This window comes from Pocillopora damicornis, chromosome 10, assembly GCF_964200805.1.
Source record: "Pocillopora damicornis chromosome 10, jaPocDami1.2, whole genome shotgun sequence".
NCBI lineage: Eukaryota > Metazoa > Cnidaria > Anthozoa > Scleractinia > Pocilloporidae > Pocillopora > Pocillopora damicornis.
The window spans coordinates 22,672,037-22,693,356 of record NC_142679.1 but is presented as its reverse complement, the minus strand read 5'-3'; the positions used below and the strand labels follow the sequence as shown (position 1 = coordinate 22,693,356).

The window sequence follows — 21,320 nt, the reverse complement described above, 5'->3', positions numbered from 1 at the left end:
CATGTAAACCACAATTAAAAGTCCACGTTCTTATTTATTATGCTCTCGACATTTTCCTGATTCTTTCAAGGCTTTTCTTGCGTTTTTTTCAGCGCAGTACTTTCCCATTCCAAACTTTTGAGGACCAATAACACGGATGAAAATTTTTCGGTCTCTAGCGTCTTAGATCAAATTTCATTTCCTTTCCTAGGAAAAATTGATCGCGCTTCCCTTAAAAATTTATATTTGTCCCACAATCAGGCATTTTTAATAACAATAACTGACCACAGGACCACCCTTAAGTTATGATAACTTTATTGTGGAGCGAACAAAGCTCCTTGCGACTCAGTGTCTTTATTCAAAAGCTAATCTACCCAACCTTAAAACACTTTAGAACCAAATAACGTAGAAGATAATTACCCTTACCAGGTGCTTTAAATAAAGTGATTTCATTCCTACTGCCATGGCCCACTTGTAGATCACATTGGAAAAGAACCTATACTTAGTATCCTAGAAACAAACCACCTATGTGACAAATTATTCATGACAGTTTTTAAATAACTTGCATGAAGGGTGATCTATTCAGTGATGCCAAATTAAGTCTACTGAACACATAAGGCTCGTCGACAGATGTTGTCTAAAAATGTGAATACTTTCTTAGTTTTACTTGCTAGGACGATATCGCTTCATGCAGGTTAGATTATCATTCTGCCTAAAACAAGGAGACAAATATATATGGAATAGTTTCTTTTTTGTTCTCTTCTGTTTTTATTTGTTTGTTAATTTTATTTTTGTTCAGCGTTTTCACTCTGAAAAAAAAAAGCTTAAGCTATGCCTTACTAGACGAATCTTTACGAAAAAAATATAATCGCTACGAGTTTTTCAAGATATACATCTATACATCTTATCGATATTCAGCGCGCGTAGGAAGCATCAGGGTGTAAGAAGCTTTTAACATTCATGCCTTTTTAGGGTGCATCAATTTGAAAGCATATTGACTATTGTGAATACTTTTTAGAGATTAAAATCGGAAGTGCACCAATTTTCTGATTTAGATCTTATGAAATTTGAACAACCATTATTAAGATCTACTTTAAAGCCAAATTGTGACAAAGAATCAGGCTTTATTACCCATAACATGTTTCAGCGAAAGGTTTAAAGAGCTGCGCGTGTTTTTTTCTTTAAATCTTTATTTGGCTCATGATAATTAATTTTCATTACGAAACTGTAGAAAAGTGGTGTCAATTTTATGTCGATCCAGCCGAGCTATTTCAGTCAAGTTAAAATAAGCCTCTCAACTTCTTTTTAAAATACAAAGGTCTGCCACTGGTCATCATATCCATCTTGTGGGATCGAAAAGTCAAAAACGTTCATGAAAAGCATTACAGTGATGTGAGTAATTACTCTGAGGTAAACTTTCGCTTTAGGCTTCTCCAAGAGCTATTTCCCTAAAATTTTATCCGTTTGTATTCATCTTACTTCAAAAAATTGAGTAGTAAAATGACAAAATACTCACGAGCCTCTTGTGAAATGTATTTGTTATCCCACACTATTGCAAGAAGAGTAAGTATTTAGGCGAAATAACTCATTATACCGATACGAGGAGAAGAGTCTTGTGCCAACTCCCCCTCCTTCCCCGCCGCCTTTAATTCAGACGCTATGAGATTGTTGTACAGGGAAGGTTGACGGGGGGTGCGGGTTTCTCGAGCAAGGGCCAAGGAGATGAAAAGCCCCGTCTGTGCTTCACTTCACGTCTTTTCAAAGAACTTTCGAGCAAAGTTGGATTTTTTATTGCGAAACAATTATCTCTTCCTCTCTGCAGGAGATTGTCATAATAGGAACCGAATCGTTTCCGTTGTGTTCAAACTGTACAAGCGAATAATTAGCCCCATCAACATGACAAGTTTTTATATAACTGCACCCGACAAAATCTACGAATATTACAGTGTATTTTGACTTCGGCTTGAAAGTGCTAAAGTCCCAAATTACCCTTTTTTTTCGGGATCTGAAAGGGCTTTGGTACAATTTTATGGAAAAAGGGTCAAGATTTTAATCTTACACTTATTCAAATCTCCTCTTCAATAATAATCACTGAACTATAAACATATAGTCAGAGGTGGCAAGAAGCTAAACTCTACAGTTTTACGACTTGAGAGATGATGCATCAACCCTGGGCCATTTTTCTTAGTCACTTTACAGGATTCTGCTAGAGGTGTAGCTGAACCCTCTTCGATTGACTGGGAATCAGGCTCACATCTCGAAAAAGACGAAAGATTAATTTTCGGACACATATGTATTTATTCATGAAAGCGTCACGCGTTGTGTTACGCGGTGTTTGCTTTCGCGAGGAACCGTTGACAACAAGTTATACGGAATAGTTTAGGAAACCAAATATGGTTGATTTACATCGCTAAATATTCCGAAATGTGAACATTTTACACTCCTTGTGTGTCCGTTGCGGTTTCTGGTGATTTCTGCCATGAGACGGCTAGGAAATGTACAAAGTTTTAAAACATACATGTTTCGCTTTTGAGCTTTTTGCCATAACCGCGCCCCTGGCTAGGCGGGTTACCCCACCTCGACACGTTTACATGGCAAATTGTCACCCCGGCTGACAGGGTTACCCTACCCGCCTAGGTGCATCACCCCACCTATCATGTAAACGTGATCAAATAAAATAAGAAGTTATATGGACAGGCGGGTTACCCCACCTAGGCGGGTTACCACACTTACCTGGGGTCCCCCACCTCCATGTAAACAGGCCCCAAGAATGACACAATATTTTATTCACATCCTTACTTTTACTTTCGCGTACTTCGTGAAACGAGACCCAATTGCAATCATTGATGAGATTTATCAGTAAAACCACAAATCTTTTAAATTTCCATGACACCAAAGCAGGTACTTAGAGAAAAACTGAGGGTGACTGTGCTTTAAGTGTTTTTCATAATAGTTTTGTTTTTTGTTTTCGGCTTGGCCTTTTACATGCAGTGGGGGTTGTGCCCTCCCCACCTTATTTCGGCCTTCTCTTTCTCTACTGTCTGGATCTTTCCAACCTAAGGCGTTATTGAAAGCTTTGAAACATTGAATCAAGAGTATCATTGTCAAACTAAAACAAAGCCAAAATATTTATAAATAGGGGATTCTGTTGATAATCGACAAAGGAGGCCATACAATCTCAATTTAAATGCAAGTTTTTTGGATAATTTGTAACCAGCGCCAATGGCAGTAAAACTGCAATCTGTGTCATGCGAAAAAATGCAATCGGTCGGCCCAAAGAGCGGCCGGAAAAACAAAGATACTGGGTCTAAAATTGACTTAATCATCCAAAATGAATTGATAAACCCTCGTAGTCAGTGGAAAATCATATTTAAATAGACGTAGTGATTGAAGTACAGAAAAATGTAAAGGACTGTCTTCTCAACATTTTCTCTACGAAACATTTGATAGTCCTAATACCCTACATGTTGTGTACTAACTAGTTATCAAGTGATGCACATGTCCATCCGATAAATTGCTTAGAAAAGAGCCGGAAAAAGAACAAAAATAGCAGTTTTTGTAGGTTACGTATTCCTTACGTTAGGAGATGTTCATACATAAAATATTCACTCTGAGAAAATTGTGTTTGTTTATTTAAAATCTGAACTCAAAAACAAATGACTAATTCCTCAGATTGCACCGTTGGGCCAACACCACCATTATTCAACTTTGGAATTTAAAGACCAACAACAATCAGCCTTCAAAACAAGTCTACATGTGAGAGAAAGTACTAGCAAGGGCATGTCACTGAAGAAACGTGATGATCACTCCTCCATGTTCATCGCTATTGAAACAACATTCATTCTGCTGATTTGTCCCATTGTTAAAAGATCCTCCCCCTCCCCCACAGGAAAACTGTTCATAAGCTCCACCATTTCCTCCAGAGTAACCTCCACCTCCTCCAGCTCCACCGTTGCCTGTACGTAACCCACCGCCACCTCCGAACCCACCCCTACCATATCCACCATTTCCTCCTTGAAGATATCCTTGACCTCCATTTTTAAGGGACTGTGTATCTTGCCCATTACTGTAGAAGCCGCCGCCGCCGCCGCCGCCACCACCATCTACAATAAACGAAAAGTGAGAAGCAGTTATCTCATAAACGGCTCCTAATTGACTACTTGTTTAAGAGCGTTTAAACGACGATTCGTAATATTATCAATTAAGTGCACTTCTCAGTTTTTGGAAGTTTATTTAAGAGTATTATTAGGTAGTCAATTGCTAGAAATTGAAAAGCTTATTTGGACGAGAGAAATGTAAATGAAGTGATGCCTATGTATATTGACGGATCGATGGTGAGCAGTAAATAAATGTGTACGAATTCTAAAAACTGAACTGGAAACCCAGTTGAACTTTAGATATTCTAAGAGGTGCCTCCGAGAAAAGAAAACCTTCAAAGCTAGAATTAATAATTTTTATAATTAAGTTCCGATAAATCTTATTGTCGTCTTCCTATCCTGGTTAACTGAAAAAACTGATTGGTTTTTTTTCTTCCTTCTCCGCTTACCTGCAAATTGACCACTCGTTTTTCCTCCGTGTCCGTTGCTTCCTCCTGACCCCAAAGGCAAATTGTTCCCTGCATTTCCTGTTGTGTTTATGGACGCATCACATCCTGGATGTTGTTCTGACATATTTTTAATTCCCCCTCCACCTCCAGCTACGATCAAAGACTTGTTTTCTCTTACCACGAATGTACCTCCACCACCTCCGGCATTTTTTGGGTTTGAATTCCCTTTTCCCCCTTTTTGACCAACGAGTACATGAATGATCTCATCTTTGGTCAAAATAAAGTTTCCAATCATCCTTGCCCCTCTTCCTCCGGTTTTGATGATACTGTCCTCACCGTAGCCCCCTGGGGCTCCTATTGCTTCTATTCTGTATTCACCAGTGCGTGGCACAGTCCACAGTTGAATGCCGCTGGATAATGTTACTTGTCCGTCATGATCTTGATCTTTGTAATGACTACCAATCGAGTTTGGTCCCTTCCTTCCAATCATACCAAGATTTGTAAAAACAGCAGTAAATCCTGCGTAAAAACATACAATAAAAGTGAAAGTTATGATACTAATAAGAAATTTGTCCACATTTTCTTGCCAGTATTACCAACTAACGCTTGAAAAATATTCCTGCAGGTTGAGCAGAATAAGATAAAGGAGAAAAAGCTCCTAAAATCCCTTTAGCAAAATCAAAGCAGGTTCATAGAAGGTTTCTGTTAATGATTACGTCACGTACGAAACAATCCTCTACCCATCTGTAGATACGGAAACTGTGACCCCTCAGCCCTGAATCAAACATTAAGGTCACAAGAACAAAGGAAATGATCACCAACTAAAGAAACTCTTGATTGTCAAACAAATTCTCCTTGTCAGCACCTTAGTAAATGTACAGAGAACAGTATGGAGAACATGAATACTGATGTTAGGGTGTAAAGGGTTAAAGCAAGAATGTTTTTGAAAACTTTATAAAAGTGTAGTATGGTTAAACCCTGTCTATTTGCTTGTATTTTTTCCCTCTTGGGTATTTTTTTTTCTTTTTAATATACAGCTGAAACTGCGCAATGCATTGTTTTCAGGACTGGTGTGATTTTTTTACATCTTAAAGCAACCAAGGTTGCTACAAAAAAACGACAACTCAAACGCAAAATGAAAGCTACAATGGGTTAAATGTAATTTACCTTCCAAATTCATATCACAGTAAACCAACACTGCCTTCCCAGTGCCAGATGGATCCAGCCAGTATTTGTTGCTTGCGGTGTGTTTCCCTTCGCTTGCTGTTATTTCACGGCATGAACGTGCTGGTAACTCCCGTATCGAACCCAAGGGAGCTGGTACGGGTAAAAATGTTGAAAATAAAGTATTCGTAAGCGCAGATGGAAAGGAAAAAGTGAAAAGCACGAGAGAATAAAAATGAGACTCGAATTCCATTCACTTGAATGTCCTTCTTTGGTTGTGAAATATTTCAACGTTCTGTCAAGCACAACCCTCCAGGGAGACAGGACCCGCCCTCTCGCATAAACCCTTCGTTTGAGCTTCCAATTCTTCAAAGTTCTTTACTGACCTTAAGCTTTTTTGTAGAAATGACGCAATCATTTTTTGTCAATGTTTATACATGTATCACAGCTGCTTTTTTTTTAAACGGAAGTTAACAAATATTTAAACTTAAAAGAAAAAAGAAAAGGATGAAATTTTCTATTTTGATAGAGAAATTGATACCAAAGGGCACAGGAGATTGGAAAACACGGACTGTAAGCAGCATGGTTTTTATTCAAAGTGCTTGTTAAGTTCTTACCTCTTCCGTTTAAACGGCGAATATAAAAGCGCGCTGGGTCTGAGCGGAAATTCTCGGGTCTTGCATCCTTTGTGCGGTTGTTTAATTCACAGATCTGTTCTTTTCTGTTGAAATTATAGCTCTGGCAGGTAATTTCCCTTTCACATAAGATATTACAAATGTGAGGAGCCGCCACCGCCATTCTCTTAAAAGCGAAACCTTTGAGAGCCATGCCACGAATGTTAATTTCTATCCTGCATTGATCCTCAGCGATTACAGGGTTGGTGACCGAAACACAGACAAGAAAATAACGAAATATCCACAGCATTTTTCCTGAAAAACGAAATTCAGTGAGAGGTACGGGCCGGGTATTACAAAATCAGTGAATAAAATTGTTTCCTAAGGCTGACTGAGAACAGTGGACAATTAGAATAAAAACCCCCTTTCTGTCATAAACTTATAAAAAAGAAACATGATTCGCTGGAGAATAATCTAAAAATTAGAGATTTTTCGAAACAAAAGTTAAACTCTGTAAAAGGCATTCGTTTAGGGTGTGATGTTTCTTTTGTATGAACTCAAATATTCGTAAACTGGTCAAAGATTCAAATCACATTAATTTTCCATCAGTTGAGTTTGATTCTCTTCGAATTCGTGGTATTCTTTTAGCGAAAGAAGAGTTAGATTACAGTGCTACTCTATTGGCCTCTGTGTGATGAATTTGAGCGACGATCTATTTAGTTTTGAATATCCTCTCGGCTCACTTTTTTTGAGACATGTCGAAAACGCTTTTGGTTTGAATTAACACAAACAAAAAACTTGTAGACAGCTGCATACTGGATAACGGGTCTGTTTTCAGGTTTAGCGTTGTCCATTAAAGCCCTCAGTTTTAAGAACATTTCTTCAAGAGCATTAAGTATTGAGTTGGATCTCTTGGTATTAAATTGATTTCTTCTCGCAGATGATTTTATTTAAAGGTGGTATCTTTGGTAGGGATGTCAGCCTGAATTACAAAATGGGAGAACCATCTGTTAAGGCACAATACATTTGGTGTTCTCCCTCAAAAAGAGACGTTTTTGCGTGGTGAGAGCATGAAACTGTGCCAACCTACCCGGCAAAAAAATGTCGCATGTAGCAGCTTATACGTCGCTCAAATATATCACCGTCTCTGATTTCGTTCAGTTCCTTGTTAAACTTTGGTTTACAAGGAAGATTATCTGTTGGAGTGAAGCTAAGATATTACGATATTATTAATAGAAAGGTGCGCTAAGATGATAGGAAGTGGCTTTTTATGTTCACTCATATTTTTGAGACATGTCTTTCAAGTATTTTCCTAGCCTCATCTTTGAAAGTTAAACAACCCTGAGACACATCGGAAGGTTTGCATAACCGGCTCCACGAATACTTCCAACTTCCTTCATGAGTAGATGAAGTCGTGCAAACGAAAAAAGCCCTCTATTAGTTAATTCCAATCTGTTTACAGGTCGAAGAATTAAAACTACTTTCTTCATATTCTTTTCCCTTTTAAACCTCAAATGAAACTTAACGTTCTTATTTATTGTGCACTCAACATTTTCTTGATTCTTTTTGAGGACAAATGTTAATAACACGGATGGATAGTTTCCGGTCCTTGGCGTCTACGATCAAATTTCATTTCCTATTCTCGGAAAAATTGATCGCGCTTCCCTTAGACTTGAAATTTGTCTCATTGATAACCCCAAGTGTTAATCATAATCAAGCATTTTTCATAACAATAACTGACCACAGGACCGCCCATAAGTTATGACAACTTTATTGTGGAGCGGACAGAGCTCCCTGCGACTCAAAGGCTATATTCAAAAACTAATCTACCCAATTCAAAAACACTTCAGAACCAAATAGTGTGGAAGATAATTACCCTTACCAGGTGCTTTTAAAGTGATTTCAGTCCTACTGTCATGGCTCAGTTGTAGATCACGTTGGTAATGAACCTTTACCTAGTAGCCGAGAAACAAACCACCTAAGTGTCAAATTGTTCATAACACTTTTCCAATAATTCGCACTTGACAAAGGACGAAATTCCACGTTTCCGCATTTCTTAAATGTGACAGAAACATAGAGCTTCATGTTTCCGCTACATTTACGTTCTGCAGAAACGTGTGATACCAAGTCTTGGCGATTCTATCAAGTTTTCGTCATGTTTCCGGAATAGAAATGTCAAGTCATGTTTCCGTCATATTTAAGTCAGGACGTTTACGCTGTTGTTCGTTTCCATTATGTTTCTGCAATGGTGCCAACTTAAATCTACTGAATGCATGAGACTCGCCGACAGATGTTGTCTAAAAATGTGAATATTTTCTTAATTTTACTTGATATGACGATATCGCTTCATGCAGGTTAATTTATTATTCTGCTTATAACAAGGGGTCAAATATATTTGGAATAGTTTTTTTTGTTCTGTTTTTTTTTTTATTTTCGTTCAAACCACCTATGTGGCAAATTATTCATGACAGTTTTTCAGTGATTCCAAATTAAATCTACTGACCACACAAGACTCGCCGACAGATGTTGTCTAAAAATGTGAATACTTTCTTAATTTTACTTGCTATGACGGTATCGCTTCATGCAGGTTAGATTATTATTCTGCTTAAAACAAGGAGACAAATATATTTGGAATAGTTTCTTTTTTGTTCTCTTCTGTTTTCTTTGTTTGTTAATTTTATTTTTCTTTCTCGCGGCAAAACAAATTTATTCACTCTGAACAAAGACAGAAAAAGCCTTTTTTTACGAATCTTTGCGAAAAATATAATCGATACGAGTTTTACAAAATTGGTAATTATCCAAATCAGTCATACATGCAGACATCTTATCGATATCCAACACTCGTAGGAAGAATCAGCTTATAAAAAGCTTCTAAGATTCATGCCGTTTAGGGTGCATCAATTGAAAATCATACAAACTATTGTGGATACGTTTAAGTGATTTAAACCGGAAATACAAGAATCTTCTGATTTACATTTTTGTGAAATTTGAGAAAAGCTTAAGATCAACTGTAGAGCCAATTTGTGGCAAAGAGTCACGTTTTATTACATGTAACATGTTTCGGCGAAAAGTTTAGATAACTGCTGGTTTTTTTTTTTTTTTTAATCTTCATGTGGCCATAAGAATTAATTTTTTTTGTCGAATTTGTAGAAAGCTGTGTCAAGTTTTGTTTCGATCCAGCGGAGCTATTTCAGTCAAGTTTTAATAAGCCTCTCAACTTCTTTTTAAAATACAAAGGTCATGTTATCCATCTTGTGAGACTGAAAAGTCAAAAACGTTCTTGAACAGATTACAGAGACGCGAGTAATTACTCTAAAGCAAACTTTCGCTGTAGGTTTCTCCTAAAACTTTTTCCCTAAAACTTCATCCGTTTGTTTTCATCTTACTTCAAAAAATTGGGTAGCAAAATGACAAAATATTCACGAACCTCCTCTTAAATGTATTTGTTATCCAGTATTATTGCGAGTATTTAGACGAAATAATTCATTATACCAATACTAGGAGAAGAGTCTTATGCGAATATTTCAAGGCCTTGTTAGGTTAATGAAGATAACAAAAAAGTAATCAAAAACTCTTAGTAAACTTCAAAATATTACTCAGACTATTGATAAGACATGACTATAGGAAAATCTTACCTTGTCCTCCTGGAATTAGTGAAGCCAAAACAGTGAGAACGAAGCAATAGAATACAGAGTTTGTTCTTAGAAAAACAAAGCCCGTTATAATTTTAGCAAACAGCTACAGTGAGTTTTTGGTTGCCAAAACTTAATTATTTTCTTTGGAATGTAGTTGGTCGGTGAAAGTCAATTATACATAATTCATATTAATAACCTTTAATCAGTTGCACAGAGGAAGTTGTTATTTAAGATTTTTTCCATTCTGACTTAATTATGTCTGAACAAGTGTAACATATGACACAAAGCTACATGAAGACTGTTTATCAAATGTTTATACGCTCTCCTCGTCCGCCCACATTTGATGGAATAGTAAAGACGACCGTTTTATTACTGACCCGAAATTTTTGGAACGTCAAAGATGGATTTAAATTATTTCGTGAGGCCAGTTTTGTTCCCCCGCCGCTTTTAATTCAAACCGTATCAGTCTGCTGTACAGGGAAGGTTGACGGACATGCTTCACTTCCCGTCTTTTTAAAGAACTTTTGAGCAAAGTTGGATTTTTTATCGCGAAACATTTATCACTTCCTTTCTGCAGGAGATTGTCGCCATAGGAACCGACTCGTTTCGGTTGTGTTTAAATTTTGCAAGCGAATAATTTGCCCCATCCGCATGACAAGTTTTTATAATTTTGACTTCGGCTTGAAAGAACTAAAGCCCCGTATTACACTTTTTTTAGCAATCTGAAAGGGCTTTGGTATAATTTTATGGAAAAAGGGTCAAGATGTGAATCGTAGGTGAATCTTCCATCTCTATCCAAGGGAGGCAAAGTTTAGAAAGTAAGGCAGGAGAAGAGACTGAAAGGATAAGGTAGCAAAAAAACCAAAAACCAAAAACGAAGATCGGGAAATTGATATGGTGAACTTGAGGTTTCTCGTTTTCTCGGTGAAACATATTTCCACGTTCTTTCCCCTAATAACTTTGTTCACAATCAGTGTTAATTAGTCATAACTTAAGTGCAACTAAGTAAAGATCCATTACTGACATTTAGGAATCAATTTATTGATTTTTAAAATAATGTAATATAAATTGACTCTACTGACTGAAGACTCGGAAATAATAATTGTTATTAAAATTACACGTTTCTCTTCCTTTTTATGTAGAAGAGCTCAAGAGTCTCCTAAAAAGTTATTCTAAATGTTGACAAAAACATATCAATGTAACATTTGATAATGTTTTGCGGAAACTTGAACGTGTCATCACCTTGGCATATTTAACCGCTTTTATGCCCTACTTTCTGAAGAGGGAAACAGAACTTAAATGACTGAATCTCATTTTAGAATTTGTTAGTCCCCTCTTAATTAATCAACATCTAAAAACCCATCACATAAATTGGCTACATCGACAATTTGGCATCAACCCTGGGCCATTTTTTTCGCTAGAGGTGAGGCTGAACCCTCTTCAATTGACTGGGTTAAAAATTAAATTGACTGGGTTAAAAAAAAATGACGTATTCCAATGATAAAAACCATAAGACACCAAACGTATCACAAATTAATAAAACACACTTTTCGCGAATAGTTTGCAACCGGCGCCGGTCGCGGTAAAAAAATGCCGTATGTGTCATGCGTAGCAAAATACGACCCAAAGGGAAGAGAAACAAGGATACTGGGTCTAAATGTGAGAATGAAAATTGATTAAAGGATAAACCCTTACAGTCAATTGAAAAGCGTTCCTCTAATGTAACACATGAAATCTTAAGAACTGAATTCACAATAGTTTCTTTTTAAAAGACTAGCTAGTCCTTATTCCTTGCCTGTTATTTAATGACTAATTATAAACTGATGATATCAACCAAGATACGACTATGTCCGTGATCGTCACATCGTCGATCTAACTTACAGTTCCAGCGAAAGCTATTAAGAGAATTCTGTTCCAGTGTGAGCCCTGATCAGTGGTCAGACTGAGAGCCTTTTTGGTCACACACTCTATTATAACACCAATTATTACGGCACCAGTTCGCTCTGTAGGGGTATCAGTATTCCCAGTCCAATGAATGGACGTGGTTTTGAAACAGAACACCTAAGAATGACATAATATTTGATTCCCATCCTTACTTTTGCTTTCACGTATTTCAAGAAACGAGACCGAATCATTGAGATTTATCAGTGAAACCACAAAGCGTAAGAGTTGTGCCCTCGCCACCATATTTCGGCCCTCTTTTTCTACTGTCGGGATCTTTCCAACCTAAGGTGTTATTGAAAGCTTTGAAACATTGAATCAAGAGTATTATTGTAAAACCAGAACAAAGGTAAAATATTTCTAAATAGAGGATTCTGTTGATAATCAACAAATGAGGCCATAAAAATCCCAAATGAAATAAAAGTTTTTTGATAATTTGTAATCAGAAATCTTTGTCATGCGAAAAAATGCAATCAGTCGGCCCAAAGAGCGGCCGGAAAAACAGGATACTGGGTCTAACTGATCGTATTGAAATTGAAAATCGAGTTTGATTTTGACTTAATCAACAAAAATAAATTGATAAACCCTCGTAGTCAATTGAAAATCATTCTTAAATATATGTAAGGATTGAAGTGCAGAAAAATATTAAGGACTATGTTCACAACATTTTCTCTACAAAATACTTACTAGTCCTCATCACCTGCATGTTATTTGTTAATTAGTTCTCAATTGATGCACATGTTCATCTGATAAACTGCTCAGAAAAGAGCCGGAAAAAGAACAAAAACAGCAGTTTTTAAGGGAGACGTGATCCTTACGTCAGGAGATGTTTACAAAAAAAAATATTCTAGAAAACTATGTTTGTAAATCTAAAATCTGAACTCAAAAACAAATGACTTTAATTCCTCAGGTTGTACCGTTTGGCCAACACCTTAAAGCGCTCAGTAACTGACCTTGAACGATAAACAAAATATTATTCAATTCCTGAGTTTAAAGACTAACAAAAATCAGCCTTCAGAACAGAATTAGCCTTACACGTCAGAGAAAGTGCTGCTAAGGGCATGTCACTGAAGAAACGTGATGATCACTCTACCATGTCTATACCTGTTAAAACAACATTCAATCTGCTGATTTGTCCCAATGTTAAAAGATCCACCCCCTCCTCCACAAGAAAACTGTTCATTAGCTCCACCATTTCCTCCAGAGTAACCTCCACCGCCTCCAGCTCCACGGTTACCTCCACGTAAACCACCGCCACCTCCAAACCCACCCTTACCATTTCCACCCTCTCCTCCTTGAAGATATCCTTTACCTCCTCGACCAGAACCGCTCCAAGCACTTTGTCCATTACTGTAGAAGCCGCCGCCGCCACCACCTATAATAAACGAAAACTGAGAGGCAGTTGTCTCATAAATGGCTTCTATTTGATTACTTACTTGAGAACGTTCAAACGACGACTCGCAATATTATCAACTTAGTGCGCCTCTCAATTTTTAGAAGCTTATTTAAAAATATTATTGGGTAGTTAATTGCTAGAAATTGAACAGCTTGTCAGGACAAAAGAAATATACACGAGGAATGCACACTTAGGATTTTTTAGAAAACTGATATTCTAAGTGGGTAATTTAATGTTAACAACTGAGTTGAAAACGTAAATTAGCCTCCGAAAAGGGTTAAAAAAGCTGACGTTTCGAGCGTTAGCCCTTCGTCAATCGCTCTGACGACGGGCTAACGCTCGAAACGTCAGCTTTTTTACCCTTTACGGTGGCTAATTTACGTTTTCAACTCAGCTGTTAACACTAAATTGGCTGCTATACTCTCTCACCGACGCAGTACCACAGTTTCTTTAAAAACTTACCCCTTTATTCGTTTGATATTCTAAGAGGTGCCTCCGTGAAAAGAAGAACTTCAAAGTTAGAATTAGTAATTTCAATAATTAATTTCTGATAAATCTTACTGTGGTCCTCTTTTCCTTATGGATTGAACCTACTGATTGTTTGGCTTTTTTCTTCTTTCTCCGCGTACCTGAATATTCTGTACTGGCGTTTCCTCCATTTCCGTTGCTTCCTCCTGAACCCAATGGAAAGTTATACCCTCCATTCCCTGTTGTGTTTATGGACGCATCACATCCTGGATGTTGTTCCGATATATTTTTAATTCCTCCTCCACCTCCAGCTATAATCAAAGACTTGTTGTTTTCTTTCACTACAAATATACCTCCTCCACCTCCGGCAGTTTTTGGGTTTGAATTCCCTTTTCCCCCTTTTTGACCAACAAGTACATGAATGATCTCATATTTGGCCAAATTAAAGTTTCCAATCATTCGTGCCCCTCTTCCTCCGGTTTTTATGATACTGTCCTCACTGAACCCCCCTGAGGCTCCTATTGTTTCTATTCTGTATTAACCAGTGCGTGGCACAGTCCACACTTGAATACCGCTGGACACTGTTACTTGTCCGTTATGGTCTTGATCTTTGTAATGACTACCAATCGACTTTGGACCCTCTGATCCAATCTTACTAAGATTTGTAAACACAGCTGTAAATCCTGCATAAAACCATACAATAAAAGTAATGTTGCTGGCAAGAAATTGTCAAAATTTTCTTTGCCATTTCTAATGGTACTATTACCGAGGAAATGTTATTATAGTTACGTAAATTATTGAATCACCGAAAGAATGGAATAGAAACGTCAGTCACTTGGAGTGTTCGAACAAGTCGTACTGTGCATTTTTCGACGCTTGCTCGTGTTTGTATTTTTACAAAGTAGAAATCCTCGATAGTCGGGCATTGACTTACTTCATTACATCTAAGGATTACATTCGACAATAACATATTGATTGCCGACCTGAATCAGAATGGTGTTTTTGAATACCGACATGATACTTTCATAAACGGTACGATTCAACCATCACGGGGTTTTGTTGTTGGGGAATCTAAAAATCTCAAGAGAAGACACGGTTTCCTTCCCATTCCCACAATTAGAGTAGTTTTTCTCGTCAAATTTTTCCAGTTTGTGGTTCGGTGATGACACGTGACAGTGAAAGGAGGAGAGTGAAGAAGGAAGGAACTTCACGTGACCAAAGCTGATGATTCAATTGAATAATACTATGTAGGGCAATTTTCAAATGATTACAACAAGTTTTCCAGGAGTGTATTGGTTTTTTACCTCTCTTCTCCTTGTTATTGGTCCAGAAAACTCGCGTCAACTTGTAGCAGCTTGATTGTGATTGAGATGACACACAGTAAACAATATCCAAGCTTTCGCTTTTGAACAGGAAATGAAGCATTATCTGGTGTAAATTACTCGTTACAAGAGGTACCTCTCAATCGTTATTGTCATTCAGGCCTTACCTTGTACACAGCCATACAATTCTACCCTCATTGATATCCAGTCCTGCCACTCCACTGGTTTAAAACGAATGTATCGCGCTGTGATTGGTGGGTTTAGGTCGTGATACACCACGGTATTCTGATCAATGTTTCCAGCAAAAACCTTTGAATTAACAACATGAGAGGTTTTCCATTAAATCTTTGATAAGAATTAATTTTATGAATAACAGTTATTACGATGTGAAAACAGTCCTCCAACTGATTCATATACCAGGGCTGGGTTGTTCAAAGCTGGGTTTAGATAACCCAGGGTTAGTATGAAATCGGATTTCAGCTCTGGAAGCTTTAAAGGAAAATTCAGTAGAATTCTTTTTGTCAACAATTTGATGATTAGATGCTCCATATAGAGTAGAGGAAAATGATCCCAAAAAGGCTATCGAACAAAGAAGTATAGAAACCCAGATTAAAATTTAACTCTGGGTTGGCGCTAATTGGCTTTCGAAAAACTGGGCCCAGTCCTCTAATCGTTCCTCAAGGGGGCCCAACATTATACAGTTATTACTGGCGGTGCATTTGCAAGACCCCTGCCAATGATGATCCAAAAATACTTATTTTCCTGTTTATACGGGAATCAAAACACTAGAAATCAATTTTACCTTTGTTGTCTTTTGTCCTGGGACTGAATAATTGTAGAACCTTTCTGTATCGTTGCCGTACTGCAGATTGTATTTTGTAACCCACTCCTTCTGGTGTCCATTACTTCCTTGTGTTGCCACACGTGTCACTTGAGTGTGCAGGATAACCAGATCAACTTGGAGCCACTGATCCGTATTATTATTTTTAGCTGCCCAAGATCCCGCTCTGTCAGGATTTACAACATGAAGTCTGCTCTGAGTGGCGGAGTGGTTAGAGTCTCTCCCTGAAGAGGTGCTTAACTGTCCGTCAGAGATTTCACCGCTTTGCATGCCGAGAAATCTTCCACATTCTGTTTACGAAAGGTTAGCAGGCGTTTTACAAATGTAAGCTACCTACGGCAGCGAAATTGAAAGCAGCTATGAGATCATGAAGCAATTAATGAACCGTAGATTACATTGAGCTCAAAAATGTTGTTAACATGGTTGCATAAACTTTTAACGAAATGAATAGTTTTAAAGAGCTCCTATGATCAGATCAACTGTAATGCGGAGTCCTTTTCTTTCTCAAGCTTATTAGAAGAAAACTGCCTATAGTTTCGACGATTGAAATTTAGAAGAAATTTCTGGACACACCAGTCAATGCTTTTGATATTTACTTACGGTTTGGCTGATTTAACTTCTAACTTTCATTACCTTTATCTAGTTTTTCTTGACTAGAGGATCTTTAATTAGATTCAGTGCATAACAGTATCAATTGTTCAGCTTATTTAATAAGCCGATTAGATACAATGATTATCAGCTTTAGATGAAAGCTATTTTCCTTACCTTTGACGCATCCATACAATTCCACTCTCATTGATATCTCATCATTCCACTCCACGGGTAGAAAACGTATGTACCTTGCTGGGATTTGTGGGTTCAGTTCGTGATAAACAACACTGTTCTTGTCTGTGTTTCCCTTAAATTCCTGTACCATAAAAGATGTGAAATAATTTTTTTTGTTTAAAATGCGCGGTACGTGCCCGCCTTGTATACATAAAAAATTTTTAAATAAAATTTATATAATTATATTATGCAATATTTTCGTTGGGTAAACAGTGAAATATCTCACGAGCGATTTGATTCATGAAATTCATACTATACCACCGAACGGTAAAATTAGGACGAACTTTTTTTACAAATGGCTATCTAAGGTTAATCAAAAACTGGATAGATGAAAATGAAAATGGTAAATATATGAAATTTTAATACATCGTCGCAATTTTCTAGAACAACTGCTGACTCATGCATCGTAACAAATTGAGAAACGAAGCTAATCTGATTGTAAAGAGGACTGTTTGTCCTAACAAACTACTCAAAGAACGTATTGGGAAGTTTGAATTATGGAATGAACTTGGCTTTGTGTACAATGAGCAGCTTATGTTTTAGAACCCTTCCACGCCTCTGATCAGTGTTACCTTTGATATGGTTTGTCCTTGTCCTTTGTAGTTTTGAAATCTCACTCCATAGTTGCTGTATTGTAGCTTGTACTTCTTCACCCATTTGTTATGTTGATGGGATCCCTGTGTTGCTACTCGTGTTACTTCAGTGTTTTGAGCTCTCAGATCGAGCTGAAGCCACGGATTAGAATCCTTCCTATCAGCTACCCAAGTCGTCCCTGTGTGATGTAATCGTACAATTTTTTCGTCATTCTTTTCTTGGGACGAGAAACTTATCTGCTCATCAATGATTACATCGCTTTCCATACCAAGTGTTCCTTGACAACGTAAATCTATTTTAAAACAAATGGAAATCTTAAATTACCAAATAAAAGTAGATAGTCGCAACAACTTAATAGAACTTAAATTGCTCACACGCCATCGGTAGATATTTAGATACTAGTCACGTGTGATCTTTGCGTAAACTTTTTACACAGTTTTGTTGACATTCGTTTCGTAAGAAAGGAAACTAAGAGATCATAGTTTGTTCGCTTAGATGGCTGGTAAGAAATCGCGTTAAAAAAATTGAGACTGAATGAGGTGAAAAACAAGAATGATTGATGAATCCCTTTCCAAGACAAACCATGAGAAGCAACAAAGTTGTTCATATGTAAGCCCTCTTTTTTATTTTGAATAACTTGTGCCATTCTGGATTATTCTTCTCGCAAGTCATGAAAGGCAAAGTCAAAGGCTTTCCACCGCGATGTTCTGTGTCTATCAAACTATTGAGGTGTTCGCGATTGTTTGATCTCATCCCTTTTAAATAAGTCTGCCCAATCGCCTTAGAGAACTTCAATTTAAGGGAGGGGCGTGCTGAGCTTATCAATTATGCATCATGTTTCTGCCTTAATAAAAGTATAAGATTCCTTACCCTCATCACAATCATGGCCTTTAAATCCAGATCCATCAACACACAAACACTGATAATCTCTGTCTGTAAACCCAGCTTGGCATGCTGCGTTATTTTTTCAAGGATTCTGCTTACAAGCATTCTTAGGAAGGAAAGGAAGAGAGAAACTTAAAATGATACTGATTTTGCAGGCATGACAGTTCCCTCGCATGTGTTTATTTTTTCCCGATGCAAGCGGGTATTTACCAGGTTAGAGAGGCTGAGGTATCCACTGGTGTGGTAACAAAGCTTTCTTGGACAAGGAATATTACTTTTGGCCCATAGAATTCTTTCTCACCTCTGCTCCGCGGTAAATACAACTTTTGTATTCCACCAGGCCTTCACCGTGTTCAATAGTCGCATTATTTAGGTCACACTTATGTTTTCCAGACGACTGGTTTATCTCACAGAAGTTATAACTGACGCGGTTAGGTTCCAGGTAGCATTGAAACATGCAGAGATCCTCGTTGACAACGTCAATAGTTCGAACCGTGTGATTCTCCAACCGGTAGCCAAGTTTAGGAAAACTGGTAAACTTTAAATTGCGGCAATTACCTGGAGAAAAAATCTATCAAGTTAGAAAGTTGCTATGTAGTACTAGGAACTTTAACTTAAACTGGAACTTTAGAGCAGTGTCACTCCTGAATTATTGATTTAATTTGGAGTTTGGTTTTTTGCCTTACCTATAACACCAGTCGAGTGGTTTTAAATATTGTTCCGAATGATCACGGCAATTTTTAACTTCTTTTTGATGCGATCACCTATTATGATCCATCGATCAATCGACGCCGAAGTCTACAATCAACCCTTGTTGATATGTAGAGTAATTCGTATTTATCACGTAAAAATGGCAATCTCGTCTGAATATGTTTAGCTTGTTACTATCATAACGTTTTCGGGGAGGTTTTGTTTGCTCTCAGCTAAAATACTCAATTCATGAAAAGTGTAAGTGTGTTGTTATGTAGCGTGACTTCAGATTTCGACCATACTGAGTGTTATCAGCGAGAGATAATTAAACTCGCTGACGTATAGCTCAAGGAGTTAAAAACACCTTAAAAAAAAAACATTTAAAAAAACACATTTATTTCCATGAAAGCAAAAAAAGACAAAGTGGTGTTTGCCACCTTTGTTCTCACGCTTTTAGAAACTGAAAAACCTGACGGCGTTATTTTTGAAAATTAAATACGCTGAGAAACTCCTCGAATGGACGGTCAACAATCTAAACTTTGATCAAACAGGACTGCGTAAAATTTTCCTTGAGAACCACCTGTTTAGGTTAAAAAGCCCTTTTTAGGAAGTACAATGAATGTATGTGTGTATTTATGTATATATGCATGTAGAGCATCCTTTCTGTAGAGGCTTCCCGCAATCCACAAAGTCATCAATCTATAGGATTATAATATTTGAATCAACTTAAGGATCAACTTTAGAGCCACATTTTACCAAAAAGGTCAAGTTTTTATGCAACTTGTTACAGCCCAAAGTTAAGAGCTCTGAAGCTTTTTCTTCTCTTTTGAATTCTTTTCCACGAAACACTATTCTAGTCTAAGAGACTGTAGTTATTAAATAACTTGAAAAGTTGCACTTCTGTGTCAAGCTTTCCTTTGATCCGGCCGAGCCATTTCAGTTGAGTTCAACAAGACTTTCCACTTGTTTTAAAGTTCGTAGATCTGCTTGTAGTCAACTTATCCATTGTGCCGTGTCAAAGAGTCGAGAACGTTTATAGAAAACATTGCAGAGACCTGATTAATTACTTTGAAGTAAACTTTCCCACAACTCATGTTCCCTAGAATTTTATTCTGAACTTCTTATGAAATATGAGGGTTGTCTTATGCCTGTTTGGAGCGAAACTTGGTTAAAATTAGTTCATTATCTTAAATGTTTCGGGAAGAAGTTTGTGTGGATATCTCAAAGCTCAAGTTATATTGACAAGGATAATAAAAATTTAACAGAAAGATTCGATAAACTTTTAACTAGTACTCAGACATGAGTTAGGACAAAATTGTAGGAAAATCTGACCTTCTCCTTTTGGTATTAGGGAAGCCAAAACGGTAAGAACGAAACAGTAGAATACAAACAGCATGTTCCCAGAAAACGCCCGATATAATTCCAACGGACAGTTGAAGTGAGATCTTCAACTTTATGCGGGGGAACGTCAGACAAATTGAGACAGCTGTAGTTAAATAAATATGCGTTAAAATACTCTACATTCATTACTTTCGGTGGGAGATTGTCACCATAGCAACCGACTCGTTTCTGTGCAAGCGAGTAATTAACCATATCTACAAAGATGAGTTTTTATAAGGCCACACGCGATCATCTCAGCGGATATTAGAGCGTGTTTCGACATCTGGTTACAATTACTCAAGCCCCAAATATTCTACTTTTTTCAAGGGACCTACAAGAGGCTTTGGTACGATTTTATTGAAACAGGATGAAAATTCTATTCTATAATTTATCTATGTATATTTACTTCAATAATAATTATTGGACTATCAACAAACATAATCAAGAGTAGCAGGAAGCTGAACTCTATGATTTTACGACGTGAAATGATTTTAAGTTCTAGAAAGCAGGATTGAACTCTTACTTATTATTCGTTAATAAACGTCTTTCCACGAATATTCAATCAAAAACAGCAAAATTACCATAAGGCAATTCCCAGGTCTCTTTGCGATACCTCTACAGGAGTAACCGGGCCTACTTTCCTTTTCTTCTTTTAATTAAGTTGGAACGTTTTATGAATTCACCAATGATGACCAAATAATCCCCTCAAAGAAAAAGAAATAGCATGCTTTATGTACAAAAGTATAAATCGATACGAGAATGGAAAAAAAGTTAAATTCTGAGCTCCTTGAAACTTTTGAGGCACGCCGACATGTTTTGCAAATCAAACAAAGAGACAAGATAAACCCAAGCTCGTGATCGTCACACAGTCGATCTAACTTGGAGTTCCAGGAGAAGTTGTCGAAGAGGTCTGTTGCCAACGTGAGCCCTGTTCTGTGGTCAAACTGAGAGCATTTTCAATCACAAACTATACTGAATCTATAATTATAACACGAGCTCGGCCGGTGTGCGATTCAGTATTCCTGCAGTCCCATTAATGG

General features: G+C 37.3%; 3 protein-coding genes and 1 pseudogene across 3 annotated transcripts in view; all 4 read right to left on the bottom strand.

Annotated features, from left to right (window-relative positions):
• LOC149039442 (uncharacterized) overlaps window positions 1-17,971 on the bottom strand; it is a 35,970-nt gene extending 17,999 nt beyond the window's left edge. Inside the window, exons 1-5 of the mRNA XM_089185808.1 lie at window positions 17,908-17,971; window positions 17,304-17,617; window positions 16,672-16,813; window positions 15,868-16,196; window positions 15,233-15,374 (exon numbers count right to left, since the gene is read on the bottom strand). Coding sequence (XP_089041934.1) covers window positions 15,233-15,374; window positions 15,868-16,196; window positions 16,672-16,813; window positions 17,304-17,617; window positions 17,908-17,971 — 991 coding nt within the window. The remainder of the gene's footprint in view (window positions 1-15,232; window positions 15,375-15,867; window positions 16,197-16,671; window positions 16,814-17,303; window positions 17,618-17,907) is intronic.
• Window positions 3,527-7,474, bottom strand: LOC149039444 (uncharacterized). Its single transcript, XM_089185632.1, has 4 exons — window positions 6,307-7,474; window positions 5,693-5,842; window positions 4,526-5,044; window positions 3,527-4,082 (listed from the first exon to the last, which is right to left on the bottom strand). The coding sequence occupies exons 1-4, from the start codon at window positions 6,611-6,613 to the stop codon at window positions 3,763-3,765; spliced, it is 1,296 nt and encodes a 431-aa protein (XP_089041758.1). The 5' UTR covers window positions 6,614-7,474; the 3' UTR covers window positions 3,527-3,762.
• LOC149039443 (uncharacterized) lies at window positions 12,944-14,202 on the bottom strand. Its single transcript, XM_089185635.1, has 2 exons — window positions 13,905-14,202; window positions 12,944-13,254 (listed from the first exon to the last, which is right to left on the bottom strand). The coding sequence occupies exons 1-2, from the start codon at window positions 14,200-14,202 to the stop codon at window positions 12,944-12,946; spliced, it is 609 nt and encodes a 202-aa protein (XP_089041761.1).
• A 186-nt stretch (window positions 17,972-18,157) lies between the features above and the next one.
• LOC149039441 (uncharacterized) lies at window positions 18,158-20,296 on the bottom strand (annotated as a pseudogene).
• Window positions 20,297-21,320: the final 1,024 nt, after the last annotated feature.

Bases quoted from the DNA above. Each gene is read 5' to 3' on its own strand.
- LOC149039443 (XM_089185635.1), bottom strand. From the start codon at position 14,202: ATGATTGGAAACTTTAATTTGGCCAAATATGAGATCATTCATGTACTT. The intron at 13,255-13,904 runs GTACGCGGAGAA...CGTTTATTATAG, and splicing joins CGCCAGTACAGAATATTCAG to GTGGTGGCGGCGGCGGCTTC.
- LOC149039444 (XM_089185632.1), bottom strand. From the start codon at position 6,613: ATGCTGTGGATATTTCGTTATTTTCTTGTCTGTGTTTCGGTCACCAAC. The intron at 5,045-5,692 runs GTAAATTACATT...GTTTTTACGCAG, and splicing joins CTGTGATATGAATTTGGAAG to GATTTACTGCTGTTTTTACA. The intron at 4,083-4,525 runs GTAAGCGGAGAA...CGTTTATTGTAG, and splicing joins AACGAGTGGTCAATTTGCAG to ATGGTGGTGGCGGCGGCGGC.